The 22076-nt window shown below is 40.1% G+C and overlaps 1 protein-coding gene across 1 annotated transcript; it reads left to right on the forward strand.

The window, feature by feature from the left end:
• Positions 1 to 525: 525 nt before the first annotated feature.
• Positions 526 to 21052, forward strand: GMFB (glia maturation factor beta). Its single transcript, XM_059695580.1, is given in 8 exon segments — positions 526 to 676; positions 9268 to 9364; positions 11209 to 11258; positions 12773 to 12822; positions 13331 to 13413; positions 14801 to 14874; positions 17350 to 17415; positions 17417 to 21052. Coding segments are annotated over 8 exon segments (465 nt in total). The 5' UTR covers positions 526 to 673; the 3' UTR covers positions 17459 to 21052.
• The last annotated feature ends 1024 nt before the right edge of the window (positions 21053 to 22076 follow it).

Below are 22076 nucleotides of genomic sequence, written 5' to 3' on the forward strand. Positions count from 1 at the left end.
TAACCCTTTGAACCCATTGAACTTCCAAATCCCTCTAGGAAAAAACTCTCCTGGGCTTAGATGCTGGGCTTCTGTCATCTATATACACTAGGTGGCCGGAGGCTACCTGAAGCCTGCCCCAAGTGAGCTCGCACTGGTGATTAATATGGCACTTATTCTGTGCCCCAAGGCTCAGGACATCCATTTATAACAGTGATTCCCACCCCTGCGTCCTGGCAGCGTTTGACAATGTCTGGTCACATTCTTGGTTGTCACAACTGGGGAGGTGCTACTGTCCTCTAGCGGGTAGAGGCCAGGGATGCTGCTGAACATCCTACCACGCACCGGACGCCACGCCACCCACAGTGAAGGATTCTTGGACTCCAAATGTCAATACGCTTAAGTTGAGCAACCCCGATGCAGAACATTCTATTGAACTGATTCGAGCCCTAGGGATCTTGAATGTGAAGAGTGCATTTTGGCACGGTCGCCCAATCACGGTCAGGTTAGGAGCCTATCGGCGACCGCGTCCGGCTAATTTTGAGCCGCGCCTCCCACCGTCCGCGGTCACGTGCCGGCCCTCCAGGCCGCTTCGGTCGGTGGGGGTGGCTCTGCCGGGCGTCGGGGCAGGAAGGGAGGCGGCCGCGGTGCCATTCTTAAAGGGGCCCGAGGGAAGGTGACTGCCGGAAGGAAAATGGTGAGCTGCCGCCCGCGAGGGTGGGGGACAGAGGGCTGGGCCAGCCCGCTGGGCTTTCCTGTTTGCCGGGGCGCGCTCGGCGGGCAGCGCCCAGGGTGGGTCGGCGGCCGCTTCCGCCCCGGCTGCTGGCTGGAGGCCAGCGCCGGAGATTGGCGTCCCCCAGCCGCCGCCGCTGCCGCCCGCCTCGGGGCGGTGCCCCCTGGCGGGCCCGGGGGCTGGGGGCGGCCAGTGGGGTGGGGAGTGGGCCCTGCCCGCCGGTCCCGCTGGAGGGTGGGTGCCAGCTCCTGAGCTGGTGTCGGGGGTCCAGGGTCTGGCCCGGCGGAGGGCTCCCCCAAACGCGGATTCTCTGCCGGGGGCCCGCGGGCGCGAGCACCCCCCGCCTGCAGGCCTTGGCCCGGGGGGCTCGCTCCGATCCTGACTCCGGTCTCCCGGCCTCGCCGCGGCTTATCGCGCGCTCCGCCCCGCCTGCCTCTGTTTCCCCTTCTTGCTTTCCCTGAGTTACAGCGGAGGGAAGCCTTTGACCCAAGGCTTTGGCGTTACGGTGACTGTAAAGCTCTGTGGTTTGGCTGGGTCTAGCTAGCGGCTCTGGCTTCCTCTGGCCCCTGCGCCCAAACCTAAGCGGAGAATCGCCCCGGCTGGTGCGCCGCGGTCGGTGGCAGCGCCCTCCCGGGCCCCGGAAGGTCGCGGGTTCAAATGGGATCTGGGCACAAACCTACGTGGCGGCTTAGATCCCCCTCTGGCGCTTACGGGAGGCAACCAATCAGTGTGTCTCACATCGATGCTTCTCTCCCTCCCTCTCTACAAACATAAAATGTATAACCTTAAAAAACACACCCTTAAATATTTTTTTAAAAAAGTGGAGAATCAAGTTGCCCCAAAAGGATCCTCTGGATCTTTCCTATCAGGTTTTTAAATATGCTCCTTTCTGTGATTAAAACAAACAAAACACAAAATCCCACTGACCTATCTCAGGCCTCCCACTCATTTCCCAGCCAACCTGCAGGAGTGGACCTTGTTCTGGCTACTAGATCCAAGGGACTCTTCAGTTCTTACCTTTCCTGACCTCTCAGCTGCAGTCCAGGGTGTTGACCACTCTCTCCTCTTGGAAGCGCTCTCTTCCCTCCTGGCTTCTGGGACACAGAATCCCTGTTTTGTTTTGTTTTTCCTGCTTCTGTTGGTCCATCTGTGCCCCGTGCAAACTGTTCCCTTTCTCTGGACGTAACACGTGGGCGCCCTAAGCTCTGTCCCAGTGCTGCGTTTTTCTCGTCTGTAGTCTTCATCCTTTCTTACCTGCGCTCGCAGCGTCAGTTGCCACATACATGCATATGACTTGTGAAATTGTGTCTCAGACCTTGCTTCTGAGGTCCAGTCCCGATCTGTGTGTCCCACTATTTAGTTAACATCCCCTGAGAGGCTTTTCCCCACTGGGGGTCCTCAAAGCCACCTCACTTTTTCCAAAGTAGAATTCATGTTCTTTCCCCTCAAGCCTGGTCTTGCTCAGTGCTCTTTAATTTAGTGAAAGGTAGCACTATTTAGTGTTACACAGGGAGAAGCTTAGGAACCACCTTGGTACCCTTTCCAAACCCACTCCTCCCAATAGCCCGTCTGACGCCAGCTCCTTTGTAGTGGTTAAAAGCGTGAGTGGGCTAGAGGTTAGGCTGCCTGGATTGAATCCTGGGGAGGATTCTAATTATGTAATCTGGGGAGGGGGCGGGGCGATAATTAACTTCTCTAAGCCTTAGTTTCTTGCAAAATGGGGATAATAATACACATCTCATGAGACTGTTTTGAGCATAAAGGGAGATCCATGTAAAGGACATAGCATAATGTTTCTCTCATAGTGTTTAACACATGTTAACTATTATTAGAGATATTCACCTATTTTTCTTTTTTATATATATTTTTATAGAGAGGAAGGGAGAGGGAGAGAGAGATAGAAACATCAATGATGAGAGAGAATCATTGGTCGGCTGCCTCCTGCATGCCCCCCACTGGGGATTGAGTCCGAAACCCAGGCATGTGCCCTTGGCTATCATTGAACCTGGGGCCCTTCAGTCCACAGGCCGATGCTCTATCCACTGAGCCAAACCGGCTGGGGCTCACCTACTTTTCTTTATCCTCATCAGCCTAAGCGGCTTTTCATCTCTCACCTGGCCTAGCCTTGTCAGTTAACTAGTCTTGTTCTATTTATCCTGGCTCTCTGCCTGTTTCCTGCATGCAAAGCTGATCATGTTTTCAATTACCACCCTGCTTAAAACACCTTAGTGCAAGCATGTCAAACTCAAAGGCTAACACGGGCCAAATAAACAAGGTTCAAGTTTATGTGGGCTGCAAAAAAAACAAAAGCTCCAATTTTCATAGAAACATAGATTTATTTCGATAGAGACATGCTGAATACAAAGGGCTGAAATAAATGAGTAATCGTTAACATAAAATAATAGAACATTTTAATGAAAATTAATATTTTTTCTTGAACGTTAACTTACCAGACACTGAATAACTGCACAAATTAATAAGCGTGATGCAAGTAAACCTATTTTTCTTGTTCTCCGAAAGATTTACTGTTGCACACACCAAACAAGTCAGTCCAAGACTAATGAGTTGGCGGTCGGCTGCTAAAATATTCGCTGCGAGTATTAGTGGAGAGAAATGGCGCGCCTGCGTGTAAGGCGCGTAAAGGAAATGAATGCAACACGATTATAGTAATCAGTCATTAGCGAATGTTGTAGTTTGTTATTAATAATTATGTATAGACACAGAACCTAGAGACAGAACCTAGCAAGAGAACATGGCAAAAGATCCTGGACAGAACCTGGCTACAGAACTTGGCTGGAGAACCTAGACAGAACATGGCAGGAGAACCTGGATAGAACCTGGCGACCGAACATGGCTGGAGAACCTGGACAGAACCAGTCTGGAGAACCTAGTGACAGAACCTGGCAACAGAACCTGACTGGAGATCCTGGATAGAACCAGACGAGAGAACCCAACCATGCTGGTCAACTGAAAAAATAAATAAATAAATAAATAATTATGTATAACATAAAAATAAGTTACAAAATTTTTATTAAAACGTTTCTTACATATCATTATATTGGCTGGGCCGCAAAAGTATTCGTTGTGGGCCGAGAGTTTGACATGCTTGCCTTAGTGGCTTCCCTTTGCTCATAGAGACCAAAATACTTAATATGATCCCCTGGGCTTTATGGGGTCCAGCTCCTACTGACCTCCTTTTGTACCATGTTTTTGTTCCTTCTCTGTGCTTGAGTCACACTGCCTGTCATTACTCTTACGGGATTACCATTGTATATGCGGTAGGTTATTGACTAGAATATAGTTATGCGGTGTATAGTGGTATATCCTATGGTATATTACACCTTACATATTACCATATAAAGTTTTCTGAGTGTTACACTCATTCTTAAATTCTTCTACTAACTATAAGCAATTAGAATTGGTCTTTTTACTTGTAGGAAGAAATTGTTGGCCTTACGTTATTGGGAGGGGTGTAAATGCAAAAACAAAAAAAAGCTATATAAATTCAATCACAACATGCCTCCCCCCACATACACACTTGGTTTCTGATACTTAAAATGTCAGGATTGCACCAGCAGCTCTTAGTATTAGAGCTGGAAGATAAATAAGTCTTATAAATTGCTCCTTGCCTAAACAAAAATCTAAAATATTTATTAGTTTCACTAGAGGGTTCTACCTTTGGTTGAGAAGAGAATGGAAATTGTTGTTTTCTGATTTCTATACCTTTCTTGGAAGGTAGAAAAACAATAAGATTAGGGTTGGATACTACCTTCAGGAAGCTCCATAGGATTTAGCATCTCTTTCTCTAAAGAGAACTAAAAGGGTGGACACATGACTCCTAAGGAACCTGATTGGATAGTACCTATGGGTGGGATGTACTTTCTAACTGTATAATAGCATATCCTATGGTATGTCACACCTTATGTATTACCAGTGTTCTGAATTTAAAGGACAATTTTTTTTAATTAAATCTTTATTGTTCAGATTATTACATTTGTTCCTCTTTTCCCCCCCCATAGCTCCCCTCCTCCCAGTTCCCGCCCCACCCTCCGCCCTCACTCCCCACCCACTGTCCTCATCCATAGGTGCACGATTTTTGTCCAGTCTCTTCCCGCATCTCCCACACCCCTTTCCCCCCCAAGAATAGTCAGTCCATTCCCTTTCTATGTCCCTGATTCTATTATAATCAACAGTTCATTCTGTTCATCAGATTATTTATTCACTTGATTCTTAGATTCACTTGTTGATAGATGCATATTTGTTGTTCATAATTTGTATCTTTACCTTTTTCTTCCTCTTCCTCTTCTTAAAGGATACCTTTCAGCATTTCATATAATCCTGGTTTGGTGGTGATGAACTCCTTTAGCTTTTCCTTATCTGTGAAGCTCTTTATCTGACCTTCAATTCTGAATGATAGCTTTGCTGGATAAAGCAATCTTGGTTGTAGGTTCTTGGTATTCATCACTTTGAATATTTCTTGCCACTCCCTTCTGGCCTGCAAAGTTTCTGTTGAGAAATCAGCTGACAGTCGTATGGGTATTCCCTTGTAGGTAACTGAGTTTCTTTCTCTTGCTGTTTTTAAGATTCTCTCTTTATCTTTTGCTCTTGGCATTTTAATTATGTGTCTTGGTGTGGTCCTCTTTGGATTCCCTTTGTTTGGGGTTCTCCACGCTTCTTGGACCTGTAAGTCCATTTCTTTCACCAGGTGGGGGAAGTTTTCTGTCATTATTTCTTCAAATAGGTTTTCAATATCTTGCTCTCTCTCATCTTCTGGCACCCCTATAATTCTGATGTTGGTATGCTTGAAGCTGTCCCAGAGGCTCCTTACACTATCCTCGCATTTTTGGATTCTTTTTTCATTTTGCTTTTCCGGTTGGATGTTTTTTGCTTCCTCGCATTTCAAATCATTGACTTGATTCTTGCGCTCCTCTGGTCTGCTGTCGGGCGTCTGTATAATATTCGTTATTTCAGTCCGTGTATGCTTAATTTCTAGTTGGTTCCCCAATATAAGATCGAGGGTCTTATTAGTTTTCGTGTAGATCTCATTAAGTTTATCGGCAGCTTCTAAACAGTTCTTGAGAGACCTTAAAAGTGTGGTTCTGAACTCTATATCTTCCATTGACAATTTTGTCCTGTTTCTTTGTCTCCACATTTTGTTTTGCTTCCTTGGTGCACCCCCTAGTGGTCTTTGTTTGCAGTCTTATAGTTAAATCTTGATTGTTGTAGCTAATTCCAGGGAGGGTTTGACCTCCAGGCCAAGTGGCTATGAGAATCAGCTGTGTCAGCAGTGAGAGAACTTCTGTCCTCTAGGGAGGTGCTAATCTAGCCTTTGCCTGAGGCTATCCGGCAAATGCCTCTGTGCAGGGCTTGGGCGGGGCGGGTCGCACAGGATCAACAGCGTGGGCCAGAGAGAGCAGTTATGGCGGCTCTCAGTCCTGTCCCCAGGGGCTCTGCCTCTCTGAGTCCCAGCACCCGCTGCAAAGCTGGGAGAGAAAGCTGCACTCGCTCTGACCGAAGCCAGACAGTCCCGCTTCTCCCGTTTGAGTCTGGGTCCCTAAAGACTCGCCTGTATCTGGAGCTCAGAGTCTGCGACTCCCTCCCGATTGAAAACGCCAACTGCGCCCTCCGCCGCCAGCCCGCTCCGCGCACTCCGCACCTCAGAATTTGACTTCAGCACTGCGCCTCCTCTGAGTGTCCGTGTGCGTTTCTCTTTCCTCCTAGTTGTAGGACTTCCACTCAGCCAGCGTTCCTGTGGTTCTGGGTGATGTCCCTTCCGTTTTTTGGTTTCACTTTTGAAGTAGTTGTTCAAAGCAGCAAACTCCGGCGTTAACCTATGCCGCCATCTTGGTTCTTAAAGGACAATTTTTAAAATGGATAACTATCTCCTGCTTTAACCTATGCTTTTAATTTACCCAACACAGGGTAAAAAAAATAGGCTTTTAATAGATTTTTATTGTAACTTAAAATTGGAAGCCCTAATACTTTTGGATTATAATGACACATATGTATTTAGTATTGTTCTCAGCACGGTTTGATTTTCTTAAAAGAGGAGTGGGGGAGGGGAGGAACCTATACATGAAAAGGGACTAAAATATGTGGGTCTCTTTTTAAACCAACATGAAAGCAATAAAAACATATTTCCAAAAAAAAGTAACAGCTAATATCACAAAACAGAGGTGCAGTATTCTACTTCCCCCTCTGCTACCTACACAGTGTTGGAGATTATCTTCTTGGTCACTTGGTCATTTTTAGTGACCCATGCATCTCTTTTAACTTCTCAGGGGACTGAAAATAGCCTGGCCATTCATCATCAATAACTTAAATAACTTAAAAAACACCTTAAAATAGTGAGGGAAATTTAAACTCTTTCTGAATATTTAAGACTGGAATTACTGTCAGATTTTTTTTAGGTGAGATAATGTTATTGCCTTTATATTTTAATGCCACATACTGTTTTTTAATGATGCATACTGAAAAACAGTTGAAAGATTTCTGGCCTTTGCTGTATGCTAGGCCAGGGGACAGTGAGGGTGCTGGATGAAATAAGATTGGCTATGTGCTGATAACAGTTAAAGCTGAATGATAGTGCATAGTGTCCCACTATTCTAGTCTCTACTTTTATGTGTTCAAAGTTTTAAACATTAAAAAAAGAAAAGAAAGATTTCCATCCTCATGATTGCAATCATTGATACATTTTCACCACTAAAAGAAGAATGCTTTTGATCATTTCCTTGCCGTTTTTCTCAAGAAGAGTCTCTAATAATTTTTCATATTGTTTAAATCTGGTTTTGCTTTCATAATTCTTAATAACTCTTTTTTAAAGTCCCATAGTCAATTAAGATATAAATGTTATTGGCCTTTATTCTTAGTGTTTGTTTTTCATATTTTTGTTTATTTAGATATTTTTCATAGTTGTGAGACACAAAAATAAATCCAGGTTTTATCCTACATAATAAAGAGGTAATATGCAAATTGACCATCATGCCCTCACACACGATGGCCACCCCATGTGGTCAGAGATGGCCACCACAAGATGGCCGGCAGGGGAGGGCAGTTGAGGGCGACCACACCGGCAGGGGAGGGCAATTGGGGGTGACCGGCCCTGTAGGGGAGGGCAGTTGGGCGGGACCAGGCCTGCAGGGGAGGGCAGTTGGGGGAACCAGGCCTGCAGGGAAGGGCAGTTGGGGGGGACCAGGCCTTCAGGGGAGGGCAGTTAGGGGTGACTGGGCTGGCAGGTGAGTGCCGGGGTCCAACCCCAGCGGGTCCAGGGGTCCCCAAAGGTGTGGACGGAGTCGGCGAAGAAGGAAGGACACGGAGACAGCGTTCAGTTGATTAGCAGCCTAGCCAGGATCTCCAGCCAGGATCTCCAGCCAAGTTCTGGTCTGGATCTCCAGAGAGGTTCTGTGTCCATGTTCTCTTGCTAGGTTCTGTCTCTAGGTTCTGACGCCAGTTTCTGTCCAGGATCCTCCGGCATGCTCTCGCCAGCGAAGTTCTTCTGTCTCTAGAGAACGTTCTGTGTAGGTTCTGTGCCTAGGCTCTGTCTCTCTTGGTCCTGTCTCCCAAGCCCTGTGTTCTAATTTCTGAGTCTGAAGTTCTGTCTGTTTCTGTTTTGTTACAACTGTATTTATACCAGTTGATTCAATCCTATCAATCTCTATTACAAAGGTTAGGGCGTTTCTTATCTCCATTCCAGGGAGAAAAGATTATGTAGTTTAAGCATGATTGTTCGTAGTTAAAGGGATTAATTTCCCGCCTGGCACTTAGTTGAGGGGTTTTATTCCCTCCCTAACTTCAGGGGAAAATCCCTACCTGGGGATTCAACCTTTCTCAGAGAGGTGACCTTGGTTAAAACACAGCGCCAAGAAGGTGAGCAAACATATTAAGAACCGTATGCCATATATGCCAGGTCCCTTGAAACAGCAAGGATGGACCGGCTCCCGGCAGGGGAGGCCAATTGGAGGTGATCAGGCCAGCAGGCGAGGGCAGTTAGGCATCGATCAGGCTGGCCGAGGAGTGGTTAGTGGGTGATCAGGCAGGCAGGCAGGTGAGTGGTTGGGAGCCAGCAGTCCTGGATTGTGAGTTGGACATCCCCCGAGGGGTCCCAGATTGGAGAGGGTGCAGGCTGGGCTGAGGGGACCACCCCCCTCCGGCCCCCCAGTGCACGAATTTTGTGCACTGGGATTCTAGTTAATTATAAGCACAATAAGATGATTATCCTCTTCTTTCTGTACTTTCCCCACATTCTTCCCTTCCTCAATAGATTTGATAAAATTGCACATTAATATATGTTTAGTTCTTTGAGATATTTATTAGCTAAAGAGAAAGTTAAAGTATACATATAAAATGAACAAATGTGTGTAATTAATGTAGATACAAAGGTTGGTAGGTTCAAAAGCTCTTTAAGTGTTCATGTGTTTCATGTTAATGCTTTCACGTAATTGTGACATTTGTAGATGTCAATATACCTTTTTAAGGTACAGGTTTTATAACTTTTAACATATACGTATATTGAAATCATGGCATTTTATACGTGATTTTTTTTCTTTCTTTTCTAGAGTGAGTCTTTGGTGGTTTGTGATGTTGCTGAAGATTTAGTGGAAAAACTGAGAAAGTTTCGTTTTCGCAAAGAAACGAACAATGCTGCCATTATAAGTAAGCTAAAAGTGATTGCTTCAGTTACATGGTATTAGTTTGTTTTTATCTTACAGCTACATTGAATAAACGGAACGTTTAGAAAGTAATTTAACTCCTCCTGTTTTAACCCTTCCCCTTTTAGATCAGTTTGAAAAATAAGTAACAGCCCTAGCTGGTTAGGCTCGGTGGATAGAGCATAGGCCTGCGGACTGAAAGGTCTCAGGTTTGATTCCAGTCAAGGGTACATGCGAGGGTTGTGGACTTGGTCCCCAGTGTAGGGCATGCAGGAGACAGCGATCAATGATTCTCTCTCATCATTGAGGTTTCTATCTCTCTCTCCCCCTCCCTTCCTCTCTGAAAGCAATAAAAACATATTTCAAAAAAAAATAACAGCTAATGTCACAAAACAGAGGTGCAGTATTCTACTTCCCCCTCTGATACCTACACAGTGTTGGAGATTATCTTCTTGGTCACTTGATCATTTTTAGTGACCCATGCATCTCTTTTAACTTCTCAGGGGACTGAAAATAGCCTGGCCATTCATCCTCAAACAGAAACCTTTGCCTACATCTAAAATAGTAAATAAAGTTCAGCATTGTGTTCAAAGTGATTTGCGCCCTTATTTCAATTTTAGATGCAAACTCTAGTTTCATGCATTTGAGTTGAAGCTTTACTGACTTCGGACAATGGAAAGAATAATATGAATATTTCCTCTCCCACTGCATTCTGTATCTGATGTTATGCAGATTTCTTTTATATTCTTAGGTAATATTTAATCTGAGTAGTAATTTAGAAAGATGAAGGAAGGGGGGTAAAATGTAAAAGTGTATAGATGATGTTTAACAGAGATGCATCTGGCAGATGTGAATTAATGAGGTGGTGACAGTTTGTTCTATTACAAATAAACACTACAACATAGAAATACAGACCTTAGCCGAAACCGGTTTGGCTCAGTGGATAGAGCGTCAGCCTGCGGACTGAAAGGTCCCAGGTTCGATTCCGGTCAAGGGCATGTACCTGGGTTGCGGGCACATCCCCAGTGGGGGATGTGCAAGAGGCGGCTGATCGATGTTTCTCTCTCATCGATGTTTCTGACTTTCTATCTCTCTCTCTTCCTCTCTGTAAAAAATCAATAAAATATATTTTTAAAAAAAAAGAAAAAAGAAATACAGACCTTAACACAGTGCCATCTTGCCACAGAAAGGTAAAGCTATTTGAGATCATATTGTATCTCACAGGATTTACTGTGAAATTAGTGCAAAACCAAAAATGGCCAGCTTTTCAGAGTGGTAGGGAAGAACAGGTATAAATGATCTAAACACATTTTAACTTGGCATTGGATTATGTTACATATAATTGAATATAGATATCACTGTTATTTGTAAGTCACTTTCTTAGAATCCTGTACTCATATCGCGCCATGAAACCCTAACTCGAGAAGCTGGGAATCTGACAGTTGTTCTGTCCTGACTCCTGGCTTACTTTCTCCTTAGAGTTCTAACCATGGTACATAGACCAATCTCAGTCACAATCACCCTTTCAGACCTTTCCTTATTATATAGGAAGTTGCATTTGAGTTACAAAGTTCTCTGTATACATAGTAAATGTAAGGAGTTGACATAAAGTTTTAAATAAGCAAAGTAAGTGTGGGGAATTATGGGTAAAAACTTCTAACTATTGACTACTTGAAAAGCTAGCCTAGCTAATTGACCATGAACTAAAACTCAGAATGACTTTTCTTATGCTTGTGTTTCTTGATGTTTTAATTTTAGATTCCATAAAAAGGGGCTGAGACTCTGGGGTTGGGTAGGTTAAGGTCACATTAGAATCACAGTTTACTCATACTATATTTTTTATTTTAGTGAAGATTGATAAGGATAAACGCCTGGTGGTACTGGATGAAGAGCTTGAGGTTTGTTTAATCAGCTAAATACAGTTTTATAGTTAAGCATTAATTGCCCAAAAGATGTTATATTAGTTACATGTACTTCTAAAATGAGTGCTACACCTTAAATATGTGTTTATTATGCATGAAAAACATGTGCTAATTATTATGTAGTGTTTTGTCTTGCTAATTTAACACTAGATTGCCCAAGGAAGTCATTTTGACTGCTTTTTAATTTCAATTAGAAAAACAATTATGTATATTAGGACACAATGTCTTAGAATTTTGTGACTTTTTGTACAACATATAAATGCGTTTATTAATAATTGTAGTTACCTCCCCCCTCCTCCATTTCCGGTATATATATGTGTTATGCCTGTATTGCCCAAAAGCAGTCATTTTGACTGCTTGGGAAATTTTAAATAATCAAATGACTCTTATTATTGAATTGAGTAAATTTCTTATATGACCAGTTCGGCTCTGTATCGAAATAACAGTTTTCATTTTTTTTCGATTACCGTCACATGATAACATACAAGTACATGATAAATTGTCGATACTTGATAAGTTGCAGTTGCTCAATAAGCTAAACTAGTACTTGTTATTCGAATCTTTATGCAGTGATACTTGTTCTAATAAGTTGTTCATTTTATTTCTTTTGCGCCCTAAATTCATGAAAGAAATGTCAAATAGAAGTGAGTTATTGGAAAAGCTAAGGAACATAAGTGCAGAGTGCTCCGATATTATTCTTTCACAATGCAGTCATTTTGACTGCTTTTGGGCAATATAGGTATAGACTAAGTTTCAGTCTTTCTAGTGTTAATCACCTTCTTTAAAACAATGAATCAGTCTAACAAGTGGTAGAAATTGGGGCTATATATCCAGTAATTACGGAGTCAACTTTATAACCTGCTTGCCAGTAAATAAAAACTAAAACCCTATGACCTAAATATTTATTTTGTCAAATTAAGTAATTTAGAGTGAAAAGAAATTAATTCTGGCCCTGGCCGAGTAGCTCAGTTGATTAGAGCGTCGTCCCCATAAGCCAAGGTTTTGGGTCTGATTCCATCAGAGCACATACAAGAAACAACCAATGAATGCATAAATAAGTGGGACAACAAAATCTCTCTCTCTCTCTCTCTCTCTCTCTCTCTCTCTCTCTCTCTCTCTCTCCTTCTCTCTCTTCCTTTCTCTCTCAAATCAATAAAAAATAAGAAATTAACTCCTTCCTACCCCCCTAATTCAGATATGTTGTTTCTCCTGAGAGGTTGGCTTATCTCACTATTTTCTGACAATTGGAACATGAGCATAGACTACTGTTCCTCTCAGCCCAATGTTTAGTGAATAAACAACTAAACCGAGTGGGCTTTCTTTAGATTGAGGATTCAGGACCCTCAGCTCGTGTGCAATTTAATAAAATAAAATTTTATGTTGTAGTGTATGGTTAAGTATTTATACCTATTGGTAGAATGGGTGCTTGGTATATGTCTTAAGGATATAGGTAAAAAATTGTTTAAAAGTTGTTTTTCTTATTATGCCAGGGCATTTCACCAGATGAACTTAAAGATGAACTACCTGAACGACAACCTCGATATCCTTTTCTCACTTCTTTAAAGAAATTTGTTTTCTTTAGTGGCCAGAATTTCATTTATGATGTTTCATTTTTCAACTTTTAGAAGACATATTTTTTTTTTAGAAGACATATTTTATAAAATTTTCTTCTACACCATGATCACAATCAAATTAAAATATGTATGCACATATTGGACCAAGAAAAGTGAAAAGTTGGTATATTCGTGGGATGAATTATTTTTTTTAATTCCATTTATTATGTATTTATAATAAAAATGAGAAAGGAAAAAATCCACATAAAATTCATACTTTTAATACATTTATTTTTGAGAGATTATATGATTTTATAACTTATCATTGGGCCTATTTATAAATTTGTGGAAAGATAATGAATAGTGAAGGTGTGGCCTAAATGGGTATGTTAGAAATTTATCACTCACTAGCTCCCAGGTGTGTATTTCAGAACTTTGTTGGTAATTACTTGTCTCATAGAGCAGTAATTTTAGTTTCTTTAACTTGAGAAAAACCTTCATAGTCTATAGTTACAAATATCAACATGATGATGGAAGAGTTTCATATCCTCTGTGTTTTATTTTCTCAAGTCCTGTTGGTAAGTGAATTTTTTTAAATAGTGCATATTTGTTTCTGATCTAATATAAAACATTTTTTTTATATTGGACAAATTGTATGCTTATTTTAAAGAAGAAAAGTGTCAAGTAAACCTAAATTGAGTTGTGTGTGTGCACATGTGCACATGTAAATGTGTCCCTAGAAATAAGTTACTATAAAACATGTGTTAGAACTTGCTTATTTTCCTTGAATAAAATCCTAGAAGTGTCATTGTTAGGTTAGATCATACACACATTTTAAGGAATTTGAAATGTAATAACATTTTAAAATATCCAAAGTACATTTTCTCCTATATTTTAAATATTTTTATAGGTATGTGAATGTTGTGTGTAATAATGATATATATTTATGTTTATCTTTAAAATGGTAGTTGCCCATAATCCTATATTAATAAAAGGCTAATATGCAAATCAAATGAACCGTGGAACGACCGGTTGCTATGACGTGCACTGACCACCAAGGGGCAAACACTCAATGCAGGAGCTGCCCCCTGGTGGTCAGTGCGCTCCCACAGGGGAACGCTCAGCCAGAAGCTGGGCTCAAGGCTGGCGAGCGCAGTGGTGATGGCAGGAGCCTCTTCCACCTCCGGGGCAGCACTAAGGATGTCTGACTGACGGCTTAGGGGAGTGGGCCTAAGCCGTCAGTCGGTCATCCCCAGAGGGTTCCCAGACTGCAAGAGGGTGCAGGCTGGACTGAGGGATCCAGAACAACCCCCCCCCGCCCCAGTGCACGATTTTCATGCACCGGGTCTCTAGTATGTCTGTAATCTTGATAATAGTCCCAGAGTAGCTTACATTGGATATTAAAATGGCTTGTTGGTATTTAAGGTATCTATCACCAGAAGTCTCACAAGTACCACGTTCAAGTCCACAGTAAAATCTCTACTTGAACTCTTTTCTAAATTTTACTATTTGTGTCATTTAGCACTTAAAATACACTGTAGTATATTTTTAACTTAATATGTAATCAAACTGTAAATTTTCTTCAGGGCAGATCTCTCCCACTGACCCATCACCATCCCAAAACCTTATCTGTGTTAGACATCAATAAAACTGAGCTTGATATTTAAAGTCAAAATTAAGAAAGTGCTAACAAGTTTTTAAGTGTTTGCAAGGATTTAAAAGTCAAGATCTGCAGAGATCTAGCCTCATTTATTTTTGCTGACCTAAAGCTTATTTATTTGTAATTTAGCTATGTCTCTTTGTACAGTATGCAAGTAAGTCTCAGAATCACATTTAGACTGAAGTTTTTATAAACTCGAAAGAATAGGAAACCCTAAATGTGTCATTTTTAAAAAAGCAAATAATGAAAACCCATTGCTTTGTCAAAGTCTAAGTCTCAATTCTACACAAATCTCTCTTTTCCAGGATGTAAGCCTGAACAACAAATGATGTATGCTGGGAGTAAGAATAAGCTAGTCCAAACAGCTGAACTAACCAAGGTGGGATTTACTTTTACCTGCTTATTGAGACAGTATTTTCACTTAGAATGCAGTAGTACCCCTCCCTTCATCCACGATTTCAGTTACCTGTGGTCAACCATAGTTCAAAAATTCCAGAATTAAACAATATGTAAGTTTTAAATTGCACATGATTCTGAGTAGCATGATGAAATCTTTGTCCTGCCCGGGACATGAGTCATCCCTTTGTCTAGTGAACGCAGTGTTAGTTGCCTGTTAGTCACTGAGTATGTGTCTCAGTTATGAGGTCACTGTCCAGGTATCATAGTGCTTGTGTTCAGGTAACCCTTATTTTACTTACTGATGGCCCCAAAGTGCAAGGGTAATGATGCTGGAAATTCAGCTATGCCAAAGAGAAGCCGTAAAGTGCTTTCTTTAAGTGAAAAGGTATATGCATAGGAAAAAACATAGTGTATATAGGACTCCATGGTATCCACAGTTTCAGACAGTCCGTTGGGAGTCAGGTGATAACCTGAGGATAAGGGGGGACTGTACAGAGCCATAAAATAATCTGAAGAGTGAAGAATTTTTATGAAATTGAACATTATTTAGAACAGAGCAGCAAATTAGGCAAAGCTTTTTATTAGCTGAAAATAGAATGATAGAAATTTGAACCAGATGTGTGTTTTTGAATGGGAATTATAAGTTCATCAGAAGAAATCACATTAAAAATGTAGGCAGTTTTAGAAAAGCCACTGTAACTATTCAATCTACTGAGATTTCTTCATCTTCCATAATATAATTTCTAATAGATAAATGTCAGCATTGAAACCTTACCATAGACTGAATGAACCAGATTCTATGCAGGAATTCATATGCAGTTAACTATATTGCTTCCAAATCTAAAGAATACTTATTAGTAGCTTTATTAAGCTAGAACATTCTGTTTTATATGAGACACTTGTTTTATGATTTAATATGTCCCCATTGTCTTATGGCAGTTTTGAAGGTTAGAGGTAAGAAGGGTACTTGCTTTTACACTTGTAACTTCCACATATTAGTTTGAGTTGAAAAAGTAGTTTGTACATTTTAGATTTTGAAATAGAATATTACAACACTGAAATAGTATTAAATAATATTTCCTTTCAGGTTTTTTAAAAAGAATTTTATTGATTTTTAGAGAGAGGGAGAGAGAAACTGATGAGAAAGCGAAATATCCATTGGCTGTTCCCAACCCCCTCGTGAGCACACACACACCCTCACTGGGGATGGAGCTGGGACCTGAAACCTGGGCATGTGCCCTGACCAGGAATCAAACCAACAACCCCCTTGTGCACAGAACCATACCCAGCCAATTGAGCCACACTGGCCAGGGTGTTGTTTGTTTTTAAATGTTTTTATTGATTTTAGAGAGAAAGGAAGGGGGAGAGAGAAAAAAAAAATTGATGTGAGAGAGAAACATATCAGTTGCCTCCTGCACACACCCCGGCTGGAGGATCGAACCCACAATCTGGGTATGTGCCCTGAACAGGAATCGAACTGGTGACTTCTTGATGCTCAACCAACTGAGCCACACCCCCAGGGCTCAGGTTTTATTTTAAGGACAGCATCGGTGTTTTCTCCTTGGGTGCTTAATCCTCAATCCAGGGAATGTCTTTAAGTGCGTTCCACTTTTTCCCTTTAGCCCATATATGCTTGCCATTGGTACCACCAATATACCAGGTATAGACACTACCTTTCCTCATTTGTACCATAGGAATTCCGTGGAGGTGCTGTAGGAGCTTGGGTGGTTAAGAAGGAGCTCTGTTAATAGCCTCAAGTCTATTCTAACCCTGGGTGTGACCTAAAGTGCTGAATTAAGGCTTTGCAATTTACAAATTACTTTTACAAATAATCCCTTTGAATCCTCACCACAGCCTTGTGAGGTTGATGGTGCTATTCCTGTTCTGTAGATGGGAAAACTGAGGTTCAGAGGATGAATGACTTGTCCAGGGTTGCATAATAATAAATGACAGAACCAGGACTCAAACCCACATCTGGCCTCAAATCCTATTCTTTCTGCTGTATTTACATTTTCTCTCTATAGCCATTACACTTTCTGGGCCTGTGTGTATGCAGATTCTTGCTGGAGATTTGTGGCCAGTCCATCTTTATCAGTGCAATCTAAGCTATTTCCTCCAATTATGGAGGACTAGCATATGTTCTTTTATTTAGCTCCTAACCAGACTGATTTATTTGGGTTGTCTCTTTTAGTGGGTAGGATTTACAGAATTGCTCACTTGTAAGAGAGTTTTGGTTTTATGCCATCTTAATTGCCAAACTTTGGTAACTGAGTACTTAGTATTTAAAAAAAGTAAAGCACCTCCCAAATGGAATATCTAATTTACGCAGATTAAGTCGTGATCAGTATCAAAGGAAGGAGGACCTGGTATTTAATGTGTTTGATTTTTTTTTTTTTTGAGAGTATTAGCATATAACCTAAGTTTTTTTGTTTGTTTGTTTGTTTGTTTTTTTAAGGTATTTGAAATAAGAAATACTGAAGACCTAACTGAAGAATGGTTACGTGAGAAACTTGGATTTTTCCATTAATGTGAAGTTCTATGTTTCTAAAGTATTTATGTATTAACCTGACCATACTGGAGCCAGACATAAATACTTATTTATGCCTAAAATGCACTGTTACTTACAGTTTGTTTCCTGCAGTAAAGAAAAATTCTTCATTTGTTCAAAGTTTGAGCAAAGAGGAAATCATCTTCATAGTAATGAAACTTTGTAAAATGTTTCCCTATATTTGTAATTGTTAGATGGACTACTCTCCAGGGACTTTTTGCACTCTTGTGACCAATTTCTATAACTTACGGTTCAGAATTCGTTACTATTTGCAGACACCATCGGAAATTGGGTATTGTGATAGACAGCAGTTGCCTCCTTTTGACAAATACTGGATATTAGCAGTTTATCTACTGGAAAATATGCTATTGGAAAATAGCATATTATCTCTTGTCAAAAAGTTGAAATTAATTTGGGGTAAAAGACTTGAGTGACCCAATTTTGAGCCATGAGTAATAATTTACTATAGTGTAACCTGCATTACAACTACATTTTTCATTAATTCTATTCCTTCTTTGATTTCCTTTCTCCTTTTTAATCAAGTCCAGGAACTTTGTTTATCAGTCACTCATTCTTAAGGTCTGGGAGTTAGATTTTATAATAATTTTGTCTATTCTTATGGAAAATAACATCTTAGGAATTAATGGGTTGTAACTAATCAAGGGCTTCATTCTTGGTTGTGTCATTTCTAGAGAGTTTGAATCTAGATTAATAACATCATATTTACAAAGCATCTCTTAATGTTGTCCTGTGAAAACTAGTTATTTTAAATTGGTTAGTACTGTGCCTTTGATTTGTTAGCTTTAAAGTTAGTTTAAGACTTTTACACTGCCAGTATTCTGGATTTGGTGAAATTAATACTTTTGTAAAGGGTCCAAGTAAAACAATTTTCTAATGTGTGTATCTGAAATTTGTAAAAGATCAACTTCATATTTTTAAATTGAAATTCCAACTGTCCACTTGCATTGGTGAATATATGGCAGTTGAGAGTAATAAATTTGGGCATATTTGTGATTAATTTTGTGCCATTGAAAAGACTTACTTGTCTTAAAACCTTGGCCATAACATTAGCACATCAATAGAAATTGCATTTTATATCCTAAATTTCAGAAAATATTCTAAATTGGACACCTGTCTTGTTAGATGATGGCATCCTTGGCATAAAGCAAGAATTCTAATATATAGTGTGCTTTAAAAATGTAAAAGCAGATAAGCAACTGTTTAACATTAATTTGATAAAAGGTTTTGAGACTAAAGGCTAACCAAATTTGGTGAGTGAATTCTTATATTAAGAATATTTTAGTCATTTTAAAACTAGCAAAGGCATTTTTTTTTATGTTGGCATATTTTCCACTCATATGTTCTTTGCATTTTTTGTTTTGAGGTTTCTGTGCCAACTTTAACAAAGAGGCAAAGATAGTTGGAATTTCCATAATATTGAATAGAGCATCTTCTGTTCCAAACACTGTTTGGCTTCACTAATCTAGAAACAGGAAGCAATAGGAAGTTAGTTGGAAATGAGGAAGTACTATAGAGTGGGTATTTGTTGTGGTTAATGAATGAGAAGGATTTTTTATTCCAATTTCCAGGGAGAGAACATTACCCAGGAATTTTAAGAATTCTTTAAACAACTATTTTGATATTGGAGAATAACGCTTCTAATTCTGCAGAAATGCAAATGTAATCCAAGTGAATTTAATGTAATCCAAGAGTGTTTTTAATATTTTGAATGAAAGAAATTAGATTTGTTTCATCTGCTTCTCAGCAATAAGAGAAACTAGTGCTGCAAGAATGTATTTTTCAGTTCAGTTCCTTATTTTGTCTTGCTCACTTTAGTTTTGAAAGTCCTCATCATGTCAGATAATATTGACCTCCATATGCAGAACTCTTAGTTCTCCTGTTTTCTAAAAGGGGCAAAGAACTGTGATAAACCGTGTTATTTTGAGCTTGTCTGCTTCTTATCAATAACATGTATTTGCAAGACAATAGATCAAGGTAAGGGGATCAGTAGAACATTTTTTACTCGCTCTGTCCTGTAGGGAGATTGACAAATCCCATGCTCTTCGTTTATATACATTTCTCTTCCATCTAACCAAATTTTGCATTGTTCTTTACAAGTACATTTCTTATTTGATCTCTTTTTCTGCCCTCTCTCAAATAGTAACTCCAGATCTCATAAGTCCAGTTTTTACATTCCATAACTTTCTGGTACAGCCATTCCCATCAGCCTTAAATCTTAATCTTTCCTTTTTGGTAGCAGTTTTTTTTCCCCTTGGAACCTCCTGCATGGTCTTCTAAATTAGCATCAGTTTTGAAATTGTTGGCCTTGTGTATGTCCTGCTAAGCATCTAATGTTGTCAAAATAGAACCAGCGAGTAATCATAGCACATTTTTAATATGGCTTTTGTGGCAACAGAACTGACATGAAGAAAACTGTTCTCAGGTTACTATGCTGAAATTCCAAAACACCAGAGTTTTGATAGTAATCAGTTTGTTCTGGTACTGAAGCAGTTATGTTAGGGAAAAAAGTTGGTTGACTGACTGTTTGTTTAATTGACTTCTAAAATAAGTGTTCAAGTTGTCTGTTTCTAAAAAGTTTACTAAATAGTGCAATTAAACATACTCTTGTTTAAGAGGGTATTGCTAAATTTTTTATCTTCATTACTAAATAATCTTTGTAGCATAATGTCTGTCAGCACTTTTCTCTCCCTTTTTACCTCCTATTTTCAGAAGTCAAACGTAGCCATAAATTGTATCCTGGTCTGACACTTTAACTAAAAATTTCCTGTTAGAGGAGTTTATTGCCAAATTAAATTTGGCTGTCTTTATACCCTACCCATATAGCTAGTAATGAAGGTATACTTAAGAAAATGTTTGGACTACTTTAAAACCTGAGCAGTCATTAATGCATAATGTGGACTAGTGGTGAATAGATATTTTCATAAGGGTTTAAATGCTGATATTTCTTGGAAGCAGAGAGTAACTCATATTTTATCAATTCAGATATTCTTAGTATGGTTGCTTTCCCTATTTGTTCAAAGACTGATAATACTGGAATCTATAGAATTTGAGCCTTTAATACTTATGTGAAGACATGTCTCACGCATTTCTGGACAAATCTTATTTTGTATTTCTGGAAGAATGTAAACCTTCTAGACCACTTAAAACCAGTGGTCCCACGTTGAATATTCTTGAGAAATTTGTTTCCTCTTATGCCATTTGACATTTCAAATCAGTAATCATGTTCCTGTAATATTTAAAACAACTACATTATGATTATGATTATGATGGAAACTGTTTTCTTGCTTTTTTGGAATATAGTTCGTATACATATAATTACTTGAATATTGTTTGAGATCACTAACATGCCAGGGCGGTTCCCGCTGACTTTGATGGTCCAATATAAACCTCATTTGGGAGGCTTGAAACAGTAATGGTTTAGTGTTGTGAATTTTAACAGTTCCCTGTCATCGTTTACCAAAACCAACAACTGGCACGGCTTCTTAAGCTGTGGTTTCAGTCTCTGCTAGTTCATATTGCATGTTTATTTTGGACAGTCTTCTGTTAAGCATGGTGCTTGTACTGGTTTAAATAAAATGTTAACATGAAAGGACTTCTAGCTTTTCATTTTTTACTCGCCTCCTCTTCCCTTTGCAGTTACTGTTACCTGCCTGGCGCAGTTATGGCATTTGTGTGAGCCACACAGATATAGCAGTTTATCCTGAAAACCTGAGAGGGGAAATTAAATGGGAATCACTTGGCAGTATAGGGTTGGGAGAGGGAAAATGTAATCTATACATATAAAAGCCTAAGCAACTGAATGACCGGTCAACATGATGCACACTGACCATGAGGGGGCAAACACTCAATGCAGGAGCTTCCCCCGGGTGGTCAATGCGCTCCCACAGCTAACCTCCCATGGTCCCTCCCCCTAGCCGCCCCCCCCCCCCCACACACACACACACCCCCATTGCCCCGATTGCCAGCCAGGCCGAGGGACCCCACCTGTGCACAAATTTGTGCACCAGGCCTCTAGTGAGATTTTAAACTTTTCTAAAACTTGGTCTGATACTAAAATTATTTCTTTGTAGCAGCTGAGGAGTTTATTTCAAATGATGAACTTTTGCTTTCAAAGGGAAAATTAGATGTTGGAGGCACTGTGTACATCCTAAAAAATCAAAATAAAGTTTCTTTTATTGAGTATAGTTTATCACTGTTTATTAACCATTTATTGAAAACCCATCCTGCCTTTATGATATATTGTCCTACCTGGTATGTGTTTCATAGGTATCTGTTGAATGAATAAAACTCACCAGTACTTACATATACATCTTTTGATTGAATATGTGGTAGTGCTCACAGTATATTTATGGTTGTGAAAGGAGTGGTTTGTGCCTTACCATCTTTGAGAATCTCACTAGGAGATTTGGCCACAGGGAAACGTGTATTCCTTATTTCTCAAATTCGGCTACTTGGCCAGCCCCTAAATTTTTTCACCTTCCTTGTCTTTTGGCCCTTTTCACTTTTCAGCAGCAAAACACATTTTTGACCACTAACCTCATTTGCATAAGGGCACGCCCTGAGTGGAAATGGTATCCTAGTACAATATATTTTTAGTTATGTTGGGGAGCCAA

Source organism: Myotis daubentonii, chromosome 1 (genome assembly GCF_963259705.1).
Source record: "Myotis daubentonii chromosome 1, mMyoDau2.1, whole genome shotgun sequence".
NCBI lineage: Eukaryota > Metazoa > Chordata > Mammalia > Chiroptera > Vespertilionidae > Myotis > Myotis daubentonii.